Source organism: Eutrigla gurnardus, assembly GCF_963514095.1.
Source record: "Eutrigla gurnardus genome assembly, chromosome: 15".
NCBI classification, from domain to species: domain Eukaryota; kingdom Metazoa; phylum Chordata; class Actinopteri; order Perciformes; family Triglidae; genus Eutrigla; species Eutrigla gurnardus.
Genome location: NC_139938.1, coordinates 19306591 through 19323277, shown reverse-complemented (window position 1 = coordinate 19323277; position 16687 = coordinate 19306591). Strand labels below are relative to the sequence as shown.

Sequence of the window (16687 nt, the reverse complement as noted above, 5' to 3'; positions counted from 1 at the left end):
ATTATTATTATGTATTTATTTATTTATTATGTATTTATTTATATATCATTATTATTTATTTCATTTCTAATAATAAATAAAGCGACACAAATAAAAGAAACAAATCAACACTATGGCTCTGACGGTTATTTACTTATTTAGTTCGTTAGTTATTTTGTTATGTATATTTTCGAGAGAGAGTCGATGATGTGATGTTATAATCTTCGAGCTCCGCGCAGTTCACGCGAGATTTTACGAGAGGATAAGTTGAGGGGGGAACATGGCGACGTCTAATTTGCTAAAGGTAGGATCCACTTCGATTCAATTATTATTGCGTTTAACGCCCGCTAAAGTGCGTGTCACCTGCGTGGCGTGGAGTCGGCATTTAGCTACAAAGTTAACGAACGCCACGCAGCGACCGTACGCGATTACGCTGCCGGCGTCGACTTGATCTGCGGGCGGTTAACTTACAATCTCTGCTAACATTAGCTTACTTACCACTGATTTAAGCTAAATAAGAGTAGCTACAGCACAGCTACGTACATGTGAAAGGGAAGCAGACGCGGACAGAAATAGAGAGGAACACGGCGGAGGGAGAGCTATATCGTTAGCTTAACGCTGCGATACAAAAATATATAAATATTACGTATTCATACGCTGGCTCTTATATCATCTGTCACTTCAGTGGGACAGCAATCTGGAGATGACCAACCCCACAACATGACACGCTGCCAAAAGCAGCAGAAACGATTATATATATATATATATATATATATATATATATATATATATATATATATATATATATGTATATGTATATGTATGACGTCACGTCAAGCAGGAGAGCCACACAACAGCTGTAGGAGCAGCTAGCTGTGTGTAACGTTACCGGTTACATTAAACAATCAGTGCATCGGTTACTATACTGCACTTCACCAACATCAGATGTATGTCATCTTATATAACATAATAATAATTTAAAGAGCCATATCAACAGCAGAGATGTTAAAAGAGCCTCAGAGCAAAACGCCATTCTGGCTACAGGATTGGGTCCTAAACCAATAAACCAATTTATTTTATCAGAATCAGAAAACTTTTTTTGAATACCACAGGAAATTGTACAGCTGCTCCGTAAGAGTTAGGAAGAGAGAGAACGCATGTGCTCATAAATAAAGAGACTAAGACATAGTAAATAAAGAGGCTATACATATAGTAAATAAAGAGCATATAAATATAGTAAATAAAGAGCCTATAAACAGTAAATAAAGAGCCTATAAACAGTAAATAAAGAGCCTATAAACAGTAAATAAAGAGCCTATAAATATAGTAAATAGTGAGCCTATTGACATAATAATGTGACTAGACCTATGCACGTGAGTAAAATAACCCTGTAGCGATTTACAAACAGTTTTTAATTAAAATAAACTGAGTGTCCTAAAACAAGCGTGTATAAGGCACTTCACTGCACTAGAATAATGAAACAGGATTTTAGAAAATCCTGTATCACACTTGCAAATTGATTTGCATTGAAAACAGGCTGGAATAGCATTAAAGCACATAAAATATCTCACTCTGTTATAGCTGTAGTTCTGTGCACACTGTTTATCACACTATTTTGTTTATATCACTGTTAAATCCCTTCTCTCTACAGAAACCCTCGTTCCTCTATTGTTCATTGTTTACATTTGTTTTTATTGATTTGCACTCTTTAAATCGATGCCAAACTGCATTTCATTGTACTGACACTTACTGTGAGAAATGACACTGAAGTTGATTCTTATCTAAGCTACGGTTTATAGTTTTTGCAGTTTTATAGAAGAAGTCAACATACTCAATAGTGTTATACTTATGTTTCCTACGGTCTGTCTGTGAGAGGGTTGTGTGCATCAACTGAACACTCAAAAGTCAAGTTTTATAGGCTGCATGTGACTGTTTTTAATTAACTTAAATGAGTTACTTTTGCAGTGAACACACTAAACTAAGATTGAGTGTGTTGTATGACAGGGGACAAAGCTGTTGGCATTTACCAGAAAGGGATGGTTTGGAAACAATGTTGGACTGTGGGAAATGTAGTCTAGGATTCAGTGTCTTTGGAGCCTGGTCCATAGTCCTGGGGGGTTCAAGTCCGACATCGGTTTTGAACTTTTCTTTTTCAAGCAGCTTCTCAAATTGGAGAATTCACTTTCTATTTAGGCAAATAGCCAAAAACAGCTGTCACAGAGAGTTTGGAACAACTCTGACACTGTTTATTATAAAATATCAATTTGTAAACTTAAATTGGAACTTGCCCTCATGTGTTTTGCCTTTTGTGTTAATGTTTCAAATGCATGAACACCTTTTACTTACCTCAGCAACTCAGCACGTAGCTCACGTCCCTCCTGTCTGTTTCCAGAACAAAGGCTCCCTTCAATTTGAGGACAAATGGGACCTGATGCGTCCGATAGTGCTGAAGCTGCTGCGGCAGGAGTCCGTCACCAAACAGCAGTGGTTTGACCTCTTCTCGTAAGTTCACCGCGGTGCATCCGAAGGCAAAACGGACAAGCGTGTCAATTTGTCAATTCCTCATTTTTTTTTAACCCGTCCCTCGTCTCTGCAGAGACGTCCACGCCGTGTGCCTGTGGGACGACAAAGGTCCAGCTAAGATCCACCAGGCCCTCAAAGAGGACATCCTAGATTTCATCAAACAAGCACAAGCAGTAAGACTATGATGATGATTACATGTTTTTCCTAACGATCAAGTAACTGATGCTGTTGCTGCGTGTCACAAAATATTCTTCTTCCTTAAAAATCATTCCTATTTCAGGGTTCATACAGGTGCTTGAAAACACTTGGATTTTAGTGTGGTGTTTTCAAGGTTTCAAAAGTGCTTGGATTTAGAATAAAGTGCTTGAAATGTGTGTTCTATGTGATGACATCTATGATATAACAGAGAAAAGAAGATCTCCATATTTGAGGGACTGAAAGCAGCATTTTCTGACATTTCTTTATGAAAAATGACTTTTGATGATGAACAGATGATGAAAATAGTTGGTGATTATATTTCTGTGGATCTGTTAGTGGAATTAGTTTTCCTTTCATTTGTGATCCTTCTGTAAAAAGCTGTCTCCAAACATCATGTTGGTTGTTTAGAGGACAATAACATCTCATTTAATGTGATGAACAAGTGACATAATAAGTAGACTGAATACTGAGGATTGGATTGATACAAATATGTAGTTTACCACAGCTGGAAGGGGCTGGAAAAGCATGGAAACGCACCTTGAAATGCTTAAGAGCTTGAGTTTGGAGAAGGTGTAGGAACCCTGTGTTTCTTGATAACATTTCTTAATGCCAGTTAGACTCTGCAGGTGTTAATCAGCCCCTCTCTTGTGTTTCTAACTGTTTCTAAGCGGGTGCTGAGTCACCAGGATGACACGGCGTTATTGAAGGCCTACATCGTAGAGTGGAGGAAGTTCTTCACACAGTGTGACATCTTGCCCAAGCCTTTCTGCCAGCTGGAGATCACTCTGATGGGCAAGCAGGGAAGCAACAAGAAGTCCAACGTGGAGGACAGCATCGTCCGCAAGGTGAGGAGGGGCCGGAGTTAATAAGCGATGTTAGTGGATGTCGCCGACTCTCTGTCGTCTGACTCCCTGTCCTCTGACTCCCTGTCCTCTGACTCCCTGTCGTCTGACTCTCTGTCCTCTGACTCTCTGTCGTCTGACTCCCTGTCCTCTGACTCCCTGTCGTCTGACTCCCTGTCCTCTGACTCTCTGTCCTCTGACTCTCTGTCGTCTGACTCTCTGTCCTCTGACTCTCTGTCGTCTGACTCCCTGTCCTCTGACTCCCTGTCCTCTGACTCCCTGTCCTCTGACTCCCTGTCCTCTGACTCTCTGTCCTCTGACTCTCTGTCCTCTGACTCTCTGTCCTCTGACTCCCTGTCCTCTGACTCCCTGTCCTCTGACTCTCTGTCCTCTGACTCTCTGTCGTCTGACTCCCTGTCCTCTGACTCCCTGTCGTCTGACTCCCTGTCCTCTGACTCTCTGTCCTCTGACTCTCTGTCCTCTGACTCTCTGTCCTCTGACTCTCTGTCCTCTGACTCTCTGTCCTCTGACTCTCTGTCCTCTGACTCCCTGTCCTCTGACTCTCTGTCCTCTGACTCTCTGTCCTCTGACTCTCTGTCCTCTGACTCTCTGTCCTCTGACTCCCTGTCCTCTGACTCTCTGTCCCCTGACTCTCTGTCTTCTCTCTTTCAGCTGATGCTGGACACGTGGAACGAGTCAATCTTCTCCAACATCAAAAACAGGCTACAAGACAGCGCCATGAAGCTCGTCCACGCCGAGAGGCTGGGAGAGGCCTTCGACTCCCAGCTGGTCATCGGAGTGCGAGAATCCTACGGTGAGAAATTAAAAATATTTCATGGACTGGATTTTCATTCCCGGTTTACCACCTGAATTGGATGTTTAAAGGGAAGTGGGCAGCATTTTAAGGGGGATCTTTTAGCACAAATAGAATATAACTTTATTTTCATTCGAGTATCGTCACGTGAAACTAACAATCGTTCTGTTTTTCTTACTTTCTCCCTCTGTGATGTCACTGCTTTGTTTCTGAACAGTGAACCTGTGCTCCAACCCCGACGACAAGCTGCAGATCTACAGGGACAACTTTGAGAAGGCGTACATGGACTCTACGGAGAGGTTCTACAGAACACAGGCGCCCGCCTACCTGCAGCAAAACGGGGTCCAGAACTACATGAAATATGTGAGTGTGACTCATGGATGCATTAGCAGAGTTTTATTTATTGTTAAACACACCCTAATGAATGATACCTTACTTTTTATTTGGCTTTAAGCAACATTGGGAATGAGACATCTGCAAATTAATGGATCATTTTCTTTTAGGTACTTTAGCTCCCCAGAATAAAAACTTAAATATCCCTTAATAAATCAAAAAGGTGTAGAATGAAATCGTTATTTCCCAAAGTAATGCTGTTGATGTGAGCGAGCAGAGAGACCCGGCGGCTGGGAGGCGGAGCTTAAGGCGTGTGCTTACTCTCTGTGTGCTCATGGATACAGAAGATCAGGATATTTTTATACCTGGCAGTCAAAATGTGCCACTCAGCAACTTTCATAGCAATGAGCCCTCCAACGCTGCATCCAGGTCTTTTTATACATCTGTAAGCAGACCTGGATGATGTGTTCCAACATGACGGCCCGTTCCCTTCCTCTTGAAAGTTTGCTCACTGGGTTTATCTGCCAAAAATAATCTCCACAGGTCTTTTTTCCCCCGCTTCTGGGTTCTCTGGGCCAGTGGAGCCTCAGAGACCGGAGTCGGCCTCCAGCTGAGCCGGTTCCAGAGCATGTGCTCGGCTCTTGTAGACATGCCAAATTTTATTAAACCACTTCATTTGTCGAGGAAAGATGATTCTCTTTTGGCCGATGTGTCAGTGTATCATCTTATAGCTGTGATAAAGTCAGAGTTTCACCTCAGTTATGGACTTGAAATGTGCATTTCTTTGTTGATTAATGTTCTTCTCCTGCCAATCTTTAGATTTTTACAATAATCATCTCCTGCTAGTCAGCTGATAATGTGAAAGGTTTGAAATGCTGAATTCTCCACTGTTATGTATGGCTCTCCTGAGATCCAGGTGCTCCCAGCATGCTCTCTGCTGCTGTGTGAAAGAAAACACACTTAGTTCTCTTTCGTAACAAAGATAATACCGGCCGTCTTAAAGTTGCATTTTAACAACACCGAGCAGAAACTTGAGGCTCCTATACCCCGTTTTTTATTTTGACGATCTTGGAAATAAGCCAGTTGGATGAATCAAAAGAGAGAAACAGTCAGACAGCGAGCGTTATCTTGTGTTCTTCACATTATCTCTCTTACTCAAACAAAAAGTGAAGCATTGTGTCTATTGAAGCACAGCATGGTCCAGAAATATTCAGTGAACATTGAACCCTGTAATTCTTTTTTCTGGAGGAATTTTCCCACAGCAGCAACCTTGAAGTTACCCTGTTAAAGAATGTTTTAGTATGAATTTGGATTCTTGTCTTATTGTTGGCTTTGGATCGGTTTCATGCGTTTCTATGGGATCCACTTCATGCAAGAACCAACTTGTACCAACAGATTTGTGCTTAAGTTGCTTGTATGAGTGATTGAGGAGAATTCATCAGCTTCCTAACTTCTGAATGTTCCCTTATTTTTCAGTGTCAATGTTTATTATCAGGTTTGAGATGGTGTTGTTTTTGTGTGAGTAAATGTATTAAATATTGAATAAACGTGTTTTCACCAGGCTGACTCGAAGCTGAGGGAAGAGGAGAAACGTGCGCTGCGATACCTGGAGACGAGGCGCGACTGTAACTCCGTACAAGCGGTGAGTTCGGCATATCTCCGTTTGCTGGCGGTTTTATTTATTTGGCATTTTCGATTTCGGTTTAAAAGCCTATTGTGATCTGTTGGTAAGTACAAGTCTTTTGTTCAGTAAGGAAAGAAATGGGACTAGTTAACGATTATCATGCTTATGAATATATTTATACTTTTTTTACATAAACCGATGCCTTTGCAAGGGGTAAAAATAATGGCCAGCACCCATGTAAACCAAAAGCTTTGCTCACAAATCTGGAAACTTGCACTATAGCAGGAGCTGCTGCATAGAAGTGCTGATTGAAGGGATAAAATATTCTTCAAGTTCTAGTTCTTCAACTCCCCCTAAAGCCACACATTGTTATTTTACAACAAACAGACCCGATCTTCTCATCTCACTGTCCGAAACGATTCAACGCATTTCCCAAAATGTTCCATTTCATGAATGCACTGCACACATCTCACGTATTTCTGCTGAATGGTCTCCTGTGTTTGTCTTCCCAGTTAATGGAGTGTTGCGTCAATGCGCTGGTCACCTCGTTCAAGGAGACGATCCTGGCCGAGTGTCCAGGCATGATCAAGCGAAATGAGACAGAGAGTGAGTACGGCCGGACCGCTCCCACCAAAGGCTCAGCCAGCTCAGGTTTGCACCAGGAAATAGCCCTGACCAAACCTTACCCAGCACGTGAATGCCTGTCGTAATCCATGTGTTGTTGCCCCCCCCCCCTCCTCTCAAAGCAATGTGGGACGATGCCCCGAGGAGAGTCCAAGAGGGTCCTTGATAATCTGGAGAGAAACTCCAAAACCTGCATTAGAATCATCATATTTTTGATTTATTCATTATCAAAACAATCCAGTGATAGCTGCATGTACATCCATGAGTTCATTGCAAACATGAACTGCTTGTAGCTATTTTTACATATTTTTATATAAAATAAAAAAATAATAAGTACAGGCTAAAGTTGATGCGTTTCGGGAACCCTTTTTTATTATTTTGCTTCTGCTGCAGTATTTTTTGAGATACTTTGACTATTCTTTAATTTTAATTTTTTATTATAAAATAATTGACCTAGGCTCGTAGATTTCTAGAATGTATGAGCATGTTTTCCAATATTCTCTCCAGTATTTTCTTCCAGCATTCGTAAACTTCAGTTTTTGAGAAAAATAGTAAATAAAGATTATAGTAAAAATGATAGTTTTACAATGTTGTATATTATTAGTGAAATTTTAAGGAGGAAGACTCTTGAAAAGATTTTGATAGCAGAAACGGTACATCTCAGATACAAAAATATTCCTTGATACATTACGTGTGTGTGTGTTGGATTTTAAAGTAGCTCATCTCTTGTTAGTTTTATGACGCAGCTCCCCAAATTGAAGCTTTTCACATTCAATGTGCTGCTTCCACTTCTTGGGAGTGACAACTTTGCGTTTGCCTCCATCACAGAGCTTCACCTGATGTTCTCTCTGATGGACAAAGTGCCCAGCGGCATCGAGCCCATGCTGAAGGACCTGGAGGAGCACATCATGAGCGCTGGCCTCGCTGACATGGTGGCCACAGCCGAGACCATCACCTCCGTGAGTCTTACCTTCACACATTTACTGATTCGGGTGGAGAAATACGAGCTGAGTGTCATCTACAGGGTTGGTACGGGTGCTGGAAATCCACCACACTATAATTCAGTTGTTTTCAAGGTTTGAAAAGTGCTTGGATTTAGAATAAAGTGCTTGAAATATCTGTTCTATGTGATGACATATGATGTAACACAGAGAAAAGAAGATCTCCATATTTGAGGGACTGAAAACAGCATTTTCTGACATTTCTGCATGAAAAATGACTTTTGATGATGAAAATAGGTGGTGATTATATTTCTGTGGATCTGTTAGTGGAATTATCACATCTCACCGAACTCAAAGTCCTTGTTTACTAGCTTTTTGTGGCGCTTCCAAACGCACCTCATGATCAAATGATGAAACCTGTGACATGAAGTTTAAAAAGCCACACAAAGATAATTTGTCCAAGGTAAATATTTCCGAGGTCAAGGACGAACTTTCACACTCATCACCTTTCCGTTGCAGGACTCAGAGAAATATGTGGAGCAGCTGCTCACCTTGTTTAAACGCTTCAGTCGCCTGGTGAAAGAGGCCTTTCAGGACGACCCTCGCTTCCTGACGGCTCGAGACAAAGTGAGCTCAACCTTTACTTTAAACTCCTCCGTGAACAACATGGCGTCGTTGAAGGAAGCGCTTTTATTAAGATCTTCACGTTTCTTTGCAGGCATATAAAGCCGTTGTGAACGACGCCACTATATTTAAATTAGAGCTTCCACTGAAACAGAAAGGGTAAGAGGTGCTCCTCGTATGAAATCCAGTGTTGTCTGCTGAAGGCGATGATGTGTGACTCTTTCCCTCTGCTGTGTTCACAGGGTCGGTCTGAAAACTCAACCAGAGTCCAAGTGTCCAGAGCTGCTGGCCAACTACTGTGACATGCTCCTGAGGAAAACCCCACTGAGCAAGAAGCTCACGTCTGAGGAGATCGAAGCCAAGCTCAAGGAAGTGGTACGTTCCGGGGCGCCTTCATCTTCTTATTGGATTTGAATAAGATCATTTGAATCATTAAAATGTATTATTTGAGTACATTATACAACATATATACATAATTGTCTTTTTCTTTTACAAAAATAAATACAAGTGAAAAAATGTAATTTATCTATTTTTATACATAAATGTTGTTGTTTTTTATTGTGCATCTGATAATAAATAAATAATCTTTGAATCTTGAATCTGAGCTTCGGTAACCAGCTGTTCTTTGCAGCTGTTAGTGCTGAAGTACGTCCAGAACAAAGACGTGTTCATGCGCTACCACAAAGCCCACCTGACCCGCCGACTCATCCTGGACATCTCGGCGGACAGCGAGATAGAGGAGAACATGGTGGAGTGGCTCAGGGTACGATTCTGGTGGATGGCTATGTATATATGTGTGTGTAGTTTTTTAAATTTATTTATTTGCATCAGAAGCATTAAACGGTCTCCCTGTGGTGTGTATTCAACAGGAAGTAGGAATGCCAGCTGACTACGTCAACAAGCTGGCCCGGATGTTTCAAGACATCAAGGTGTCGGAGGACCTCAACCAATCGTTCAAAGAAATGCACAAACATAACAAGCTTGCTTTACCAGGTAAGAGGGAGAGGAGCGTGTAAGAGCGTGTAAGTTGGTGGTTATATGAGGTAGTTTCAGTAAATTACAGTAGATGGTTTCATGTATTTTAGCAGAAGGTCATGTTTATTTGTACACCAGTTTTGCAGGGGATTGTCCTTGAGCAGCTGTAACCAGTAAATATGTGGTTATTTAATACTATAAATCTCTCAACCCACCATAAGATCTGTTCCACTCTGATGTCTGTGTGCTGAATATGAAGCCAGGAGGCGATTAGCCTAGTTTAGCGTAAAGCGTACTCGGCTCTGCTTAAATGACAAAAAACAAAAAACAAACCTGGCAACACTTCTGAAGCTCACTAATTAACATGTTATACCTCAGTTTGTTTCATTCCTACATAAACGGTCTCTGTGCCCCGCCAAGAAATAACGCAGCACATTTACATTTAATTACATTTATCATTTAGTTGGCACTTTCATCCATTACAACTCTCCATAAGTGCTTTCAACCATATATATATATATATATATATATATATATATATATATATATATATATATATATATATATATATATAATGTGGCTTTTTTTACATTTATGAACAGATATGTTAATTAGGCTCCCTCCTGGGAGGAAAGCAAACATGCATATTATCAAAATAGAAGTAGTCCAAAAATAGTTCCACACAGGCAAATTAATGAGATAACTCCACTGTTTCTTGCACCCATTTAAGCCAAACTGTAACTACGATGTCCGTGTATGTCTCCCCCCCTCCTCTTCCTCCCCTCTGCAGCCGACTCTGTCAACATAAAGATCCTAAACGCCGGCGCGTGGTCGAGGAGCAGCGAGAAGGTCTTCGTCTCTCTGCCCACCGAGCTGGAAGATTTGATACCGGAGGTAGAAGACTTCTACAAGAAGAACCACAGCGGCCGGAAGCTGCACTGGCATCACCTCATGTCCAACGGCATCGTGAGTACAGCAGACATGAAACCTTAGAAAGATTAAATCACATCGTTGCAGTTGGTTTACTAGAACTTGAACTAAAACATGCCAAGCAGATATATGTAACTGCCAGGACCAACAGATCCTTATTTCATACATCCTGTTTTCGGCCTTTTCTTGGGTAGCAATAAACCCAATAATGTATTCATCACTTGTCTATTAAATTACTAATACAATTCCACGCAGATTTTAATTAAATAGTTTTGTTATATCTTTCCTGTACCCGGATGCCGTTATTCTTTGATTTGTGTCTGTCAAGCAGGAGATTTCATTAGCATCAAGCTGAAAGCAACTAATCTGTATTTTGGATCAAACTACTGTAATATGAAAGGAGAACATAGAACAACCAACTCTACAGAACTTCTGTTTTTTTTTACAGATGGTTCAGACATCTAACACATTTTGAAGGTGGATGTTTAGAGTTTAAAATAAAACATCCCTGAAATAGTTTCAAAGAAGGGTTATATCTATGCTTATGTCTCTGGCATAGAAGCTGGGGGAAAAGGGACTAAACCAAATTGCTCCTGGTTCCTCCAGATCACCTTCAAGAACGAGGTGGGCCAGTACGACCTGGAGGTGACCACCTTCCAGCTGGCCGTGCTGTTTGCCTGGAACCAGAGGCCCAGGGAGAGGATCAGCTTCGAAAACCTCAAGCTGGCCACCGAGCTGCCGGATGCTGAGCTGCGACGCACTCTCTGGGTAAATAGCTCGATGTTTAAACTGGTAATCTGGCTCCATCGTGATTGTCGGACGCTTGTTTTCGTTTCCCTCTGAACCATTATGCTTCTCCCTCCCTCCCAAAGTCTCTGGTGGCGTTTCCCAAACTCAAGCGGCAGGTGTTGTCGTACGAGCCGACGGTGTCGTCGCCCAAAGACTTCGCAGAAGGAACGCTATTCTACGTCAACCAGGACTTTTCTCTCATGTAAGCAAACCTGCCTGTAGGATGCCTCTTCTACCTTTAAACTGTGTGCCAAACATGGCTTATAAAAGACGTACGTTTTCTGCAATATTTTATTTTATTTATCTCAAGCATTCAACTTACTGTAAAAGAAAAAGAAATACAAACATGAATCAGATTCATTCAGAAATCAAACGCATTGAGAAGGAGCTGACAGAAGCAGAATATTATAGAATTATTTATAATATTATATATTAGAAAATCCCCTACTTTACGTCATATGTCATAAACAAAAAACAAATATGTATGCTTTAATAAATAAACAGTACAATTCTATAATTACCTACATTTTTACACTGTGATTTTCTTTGATCAATGATCAGACTCAGTTGTCTTCGTCTATATCGGTCAAATTTTGTTTTCTTGTACCTTTTCTTTAAAAAAAACCCCACAAACATGCTTTTTAATGTAGTTTCGACAGACGGTTGTTTCAACATCAATGTACCTCTAAGGTGAAGATCTATAACCCTGTGTTTGACATTGATTATTGTGCTTTTAAATTCAACTTCGCAGAAAGAACTCAAAGGTCCAGAAGAGAGGGAAGATTAACCTGATTGGCCGGCTGCAGCTCACCACAGAGCGAATGAGAGAGGAGGAGAACGAGGGCATCGTGCAGCTCAGGATACTAAGAACGCAGGTATGAGCTCGCAGCATGCAGGCGATGAATCTGCTGTTGTTCAACACCACCCGCTGATGGTAACCGGTTTCACCTTCCATTTCCCATCACTGAGGTCCAACCGACACCTGTGTTTGTATTAACCCAATAATATATATAACTGTGTGTGTGTGTGTCTGTGTGTGCTTCCCACCTCCAGGAGGCCATAATCCAGATCATGAAGATGAGGAAGCGCATCAACAACGCCCAGCTGCAGACGGAGCTGGTGGAGATCCTAAAGAACATGTTTTTACCACAGAAGAAGATGATCAAGGAGCAGATCGAGTGGCTGATAGATCACAAGTACATCAAGCGGGATGAGACCGATTTAAACACCTTCATCTACATGGCGTAGCACGGCGGGACGATGACTCGTGTTGACTTTGGTTCCTGTGGATTAGGCCTGATGGACACTCGGATACTTCCAGGCTCCCCCCCCCCCCCCCCCCCCCGTCCTCTATTTAAAAGAAATAATACAATCCGTTCTTGTGCAGGGAGGCATGAATTTAAGACTCAGACCTATTTAAACAAAAAAAAAAAACAAAAAAAAAGTGGAACTTCCTGCCTTAAAGTTGTACAAAAAAAAAAAAAAAAAGTTGCAGCAGGAGTCTGCACCAAGTGGTAATAACTGTTTTTAGTCCAAGGGAGTTTCCTTCTGCTGCCCAGATGAGGCTGCCAGCTGTTTTTGTTGCCATGGTTTCGTCATCTGGGCAGCTTCTACAACACTCGATGCTTGTGCAACTCTAAAAGACACGCTGACGGGAGCAGCTGAGAGGAGCTCTGGATCTCAAAATATCTGTTGTGTTCCACGTCAAAAACACCAGAATCACCTGAACAAAAAAACGCTGCCCTCTTCACTCAAAGCTGGTTTGGGGGGGCGATACGGCCCTATACGACCCCTGACCCTCTGCAATCATCGTTACAGTGATCAAGCACTTAATCCGGACATTCTCTGTGTGTGTGTGTGTGTGTGTGTATGTGTGTGTATGTGTGTGTGTGTGTAGAGCCAGATAAGCACTTCACAGTTTTTGGACTGAACCAAGACAGCGACGTAGAGCCAACTCCAAACCTGTCGAGTCCTCCGTCCCTGGGGTTTACAAAAAAAACACACAAAAAACACAACAATAGCATTTTGCTATGATCTAGATTTCCCTCTACTGAAGCCGGGGACCGAGGTGCTGGTGTTGGGAGTCGCACTGGGAGGTCAGCTCATGTTTGCAGTAGCTCTTTTTCTGCAGGAAGCCTTGAGGGAAGAGGCTGAGGTCAGTATTACAGATGGTGAATACTACAGGTCAGAGCTTTAGCAGAGTGTACCATGAGATGTGAATAATGAAATGATTAAATAAACAGCACCTTATTATAAAAAATAAAATCAAAAATCATGCAGGCTTGTCTTTCATCCTGGCGCAGGTCAACAGGTCCCCATAATGTTTGTTTTATTATGCGTTTGTGTGTCTCTTTCAGGGCGCGTTTTAAAGGGCACCTCCATCAAGATAAGAATGAGTGATAATTAACTGCTTAAGCTTAGCTTAGCATAAAGCTTGGGAAATGGGGAAACGGCTAGCGTTGCTCGCAAATTGTCGTCGAGATTCAGAGGTGCAATTTAATTTGATGAATGCTTATTTCTACAGGAAAGTGTTTAGAGCTGAACGGTAACCCTCGGAGACCATCCGACCATCATGATTTCTGTGGCGTGCATACTTCTCTGTATAAGTACACATATATGCTCACTACCGTCCCGGCTATATCTTCTTACAGAGGGACATTAAAGCTATTAAGTCATGTAAAATAACCAGTAGGGGGATAAGAAACCATTTTAAACAAAACATCTAAAAAGTCTAGTGCATGCTGGGGGAGGAAACCCATAATGATCCACATATAAAACAAGACTAAGCCACACTAAATGTTAACATAAATGTGAACCTTATTTCAGTGTCAGAATTCAGCTCAATTATGGCAGTCAGTCCAATAGTTGTCAAGACATTTAACTCTACACTCAGCAGGATTCATACATTCAATAGAGGCATTAGTTATTAGAAATGAGCCACACAGTGGTTGTCAGTTCAGATAGTATTTAAAATGTACTGTATTTTAGTACAGTGACTGAAATCACAGCATCACCATGAAGGATTCAAGGTTCCTGACTAATCCTGAATCACAGTGCCACGTTGCACCCGTAGAGATGCAGAGAAGTATACATCTTTATTTAAAATGATAAATAATTCTCTCTATGGAGATGAGAACTCCTCTAAATGATGGCTGGCCAGCAGATGGCGCCACAAACCTTTAGTTTGAAAAGCAACACAATTAAACATGGATACAGTAACTTAAATTAACTTAGTACAACTTACTATACTATAAACTATTAAAAAAAGCCGGAGATATGGATTTTATAAGAAAGCTGGAGATATGGATTTTCCGTCTGGACATTTTTAAGGATTGTAGTCGATTACACAGATTCCTATTTGCCCGATGTGTTGACCTGCAAACACCCCGTTTACTGTAGGTCACCTCTTAGATGGGATGCACTTCCATTGATAGCATTTTTATTGTAGAGTTCTTCAATACTATATTGATTGTTAACGGGAACAAATCAAACGCAACATCTCAAATTCATGTGTTTGTAAATATATTAATATGTTCTTATTGTACTGCATAAAGGTCTGAAAAGATCATATATGAAAGATAAGACTCGTGAATATCGGCTTTAATCTGATTTGATGCTAATCAGAATATTTATTAAACAGTCTGCATTGAGTAGAAATAAGATACTTACACTGTATCCATTAAAGATATAATAATTATAATTATACACATTGAGTTTCCATCTGAGCAGTTCCCACTAATAACTCATTTTACAACCTTGGCTATAAAATAATAATATATGTTTATTAGTGTTACACCTGTCACATTCTGTCATCTGATAATGATTATACTTGGCAATATTGCCTATACAATAATCCACCAGCGTCACCTACAATTCATGTGTGTCTGTTTATCCTCCGGGGAAAAACATGAACGTACTCGGCAAATACCATTCATTAGATTTATTGTATTCCCCTATGTGTTCAAGCTGATATTTGGGGTTCAGGAGGAAAAGTTAGGGCGACCCTCACCATAACATGTGGATTATTATCTGTGGACCATGAATATTCACATCACACATCATGAGAAACCTGCTATTAGCTTTTCGAGGCGGGTTGTTGAAAAGTGAAATGGGTGACTAGTTGGCATCAGTTACAGACAGGAGCTCTTTACTTTTAAAGTATGTGCATTTATTTATTTATATATTTATGAACATTACCTTATAATTAGTGGAACAACATGACAACATCGACACATTTACCACATGCATGAGCAGCTGCACATGCACACGACATGGCTATTATTTACGGTACATTTTAAAAGGTTAATTATCTATCTATTATTTCTTAATTACAGTGTATTGCATCCTCTTGTTATTTGTGACAAAGGGGATTACAGCAGTCCTGTTCACTGGGCGCATGCTCAGTCTGCAGCAACCCCCCCTGCCTCCTGAAAACCACTGTCACGTACTTGTATAGGACATATCTTACTTCCTGTTCCCACCTTCAAAATTAAACATCTTCAAAAGTTTGCAATCGAGTGTACCAAAAGGATGTGAAACACAGAATACGAATGTGGCACGGGGGAATAAGGGGAGAATGGGAAGTAAAAAAAAAAACATGCGGGGAAATAAATGGTGCAATCCCCTAGTGATTTTTATTTGCATGCATGTAGGCACCTCAGTAGGGATGTGTAACTACGGTGTCCAATGTAACGTTACAGCTTTTCTAATGCGTAATTCATAATAACAGTGTCGCTGTGACCCAACAGTGTTCAAATGCAATTTTTTTTAGTCTCAACCATATTTTTGCATTCAAACACTTTTTTTCTTTGATTGAAAGGGTTTTTTTTTATTGAAAATAAATATTTTGATTGAAGCAACCTTTTTTTTGATTGAATAATAAAGACATAAATCTACCGCCATAGATTTAACCACTTGAGGGCGGAAGCAGTTGTGAACAAGGCTTTTAAATTGAAAAGACAGACGTAACATGTTAGCTAACATGTATTAACACGTCAAACATTAGCATTCTTGTTGGAGTTGGCACATTCTGCAAATGTAAGTACACTATTCACAATTTTGTATAGCTCTATTAGCTGATATATTTCGTTAACTCTAGAGATAAGTATTGAGACTGTAGCCCTAGCTAAATTTTGCCGGAAAAAAACATGCCAAAAGTGAACTAAAATTATAAATGGTCAAGGGTGGAGAATCATACACGATTAACGTTAGCTAGAAAACAGCTAGCTTAGACCTGAGAATCTACGTTTATCACTATTTTGTTATGTGTAGGATTTTACAAAGTCGATTAAAGCTGATTTATTTGATATAATAAATTGTAGAATTTCACCCGTCAACATTACAGTCGTTAATATAAAACTTTATTTTGAAAGGTGGGAAACGGAACTTCCTGCTTTCCTTGTCGTCTCCTCAACGGCAGATTGACGTTGCTACGGTGATGAGGAGAGGAGAGAGGGGGAGAGAAGGGGGGAGAGAGAGAGTGGAGCTCCAG

At 40.7% G+C, this 16687-nt stretch overlaps 1 protein-coding gene across 2 annotated transcripts; it reads left to right on the top strand.

Moving 5' to 3' along the window:
- The first annotated feature begins 211 nt into the window (after positions 1-211).
- Positions 212-13475, top strand: LOC311026005 (cullin-5). Of its 2 annotated transcripts, none has more exons than XM_084029276.1 (19): positions 212-283; positions 2372-2481; positions 2576-2675; positions 3369-3545; positions 4215-4356; positions 4574-4719; positions 6251-6331; positions 6826-6919; positions 7766-7896; positions 8398-8505; positions 8597-8661; positions 8745-8877; positions 9134-9265; positions 9372-9495; positions 10268-10443; positions 11014-11175; positions 11280-11398; positions 11948-12071; positions 12250-13475. In XM_084029276.1, exons 1-19 carry the CDS (start codon positions 260-262, stop codon positions 12442-12444), a joined length of 2343 nt encoding a protein of 780 aa, XP_083885402.1. In that variant the 5' UTR covers positions 212-259; the 3' UTR covers positions 12445-13475. The 2 variants fall into 2 exon arrangements, with proteins under 2 accessions (XP_083885402.1, XP_083885401.1); XM_084029275.1 differs by having other exon boundaries at positions 6826-6964.
- The last annotated feature ends 3212 nt before the right edge of the window (positions 13476-16687 follow it).

What these genes read in the sequence shown, in the direction of transcription:
- LOC311026005 (XM_084029275.1), top strand. Translation starts at nt 260, where the DNA reads ATGGCGACGTCTAATTTGCTAAAG. An exon ending in CAGTGGTTTGACCTCTTCTC is followed by an intron (nt 2,482 to 2,575) that starts GTAAGTTCACCG and finishes TCGTCTCTGCAG; the next exon opens with AGACGTCCACGCCGTGTGCC. An exon ending in TAACAAGCTTGCTTTACCAG is followed by an intron (nt 9,496 to 10,267) that starts GTAAGAGGGAGA and finishes TCCCCTCTGCAG; the next exon opens with CCGACTCTGTCAACATAAAG.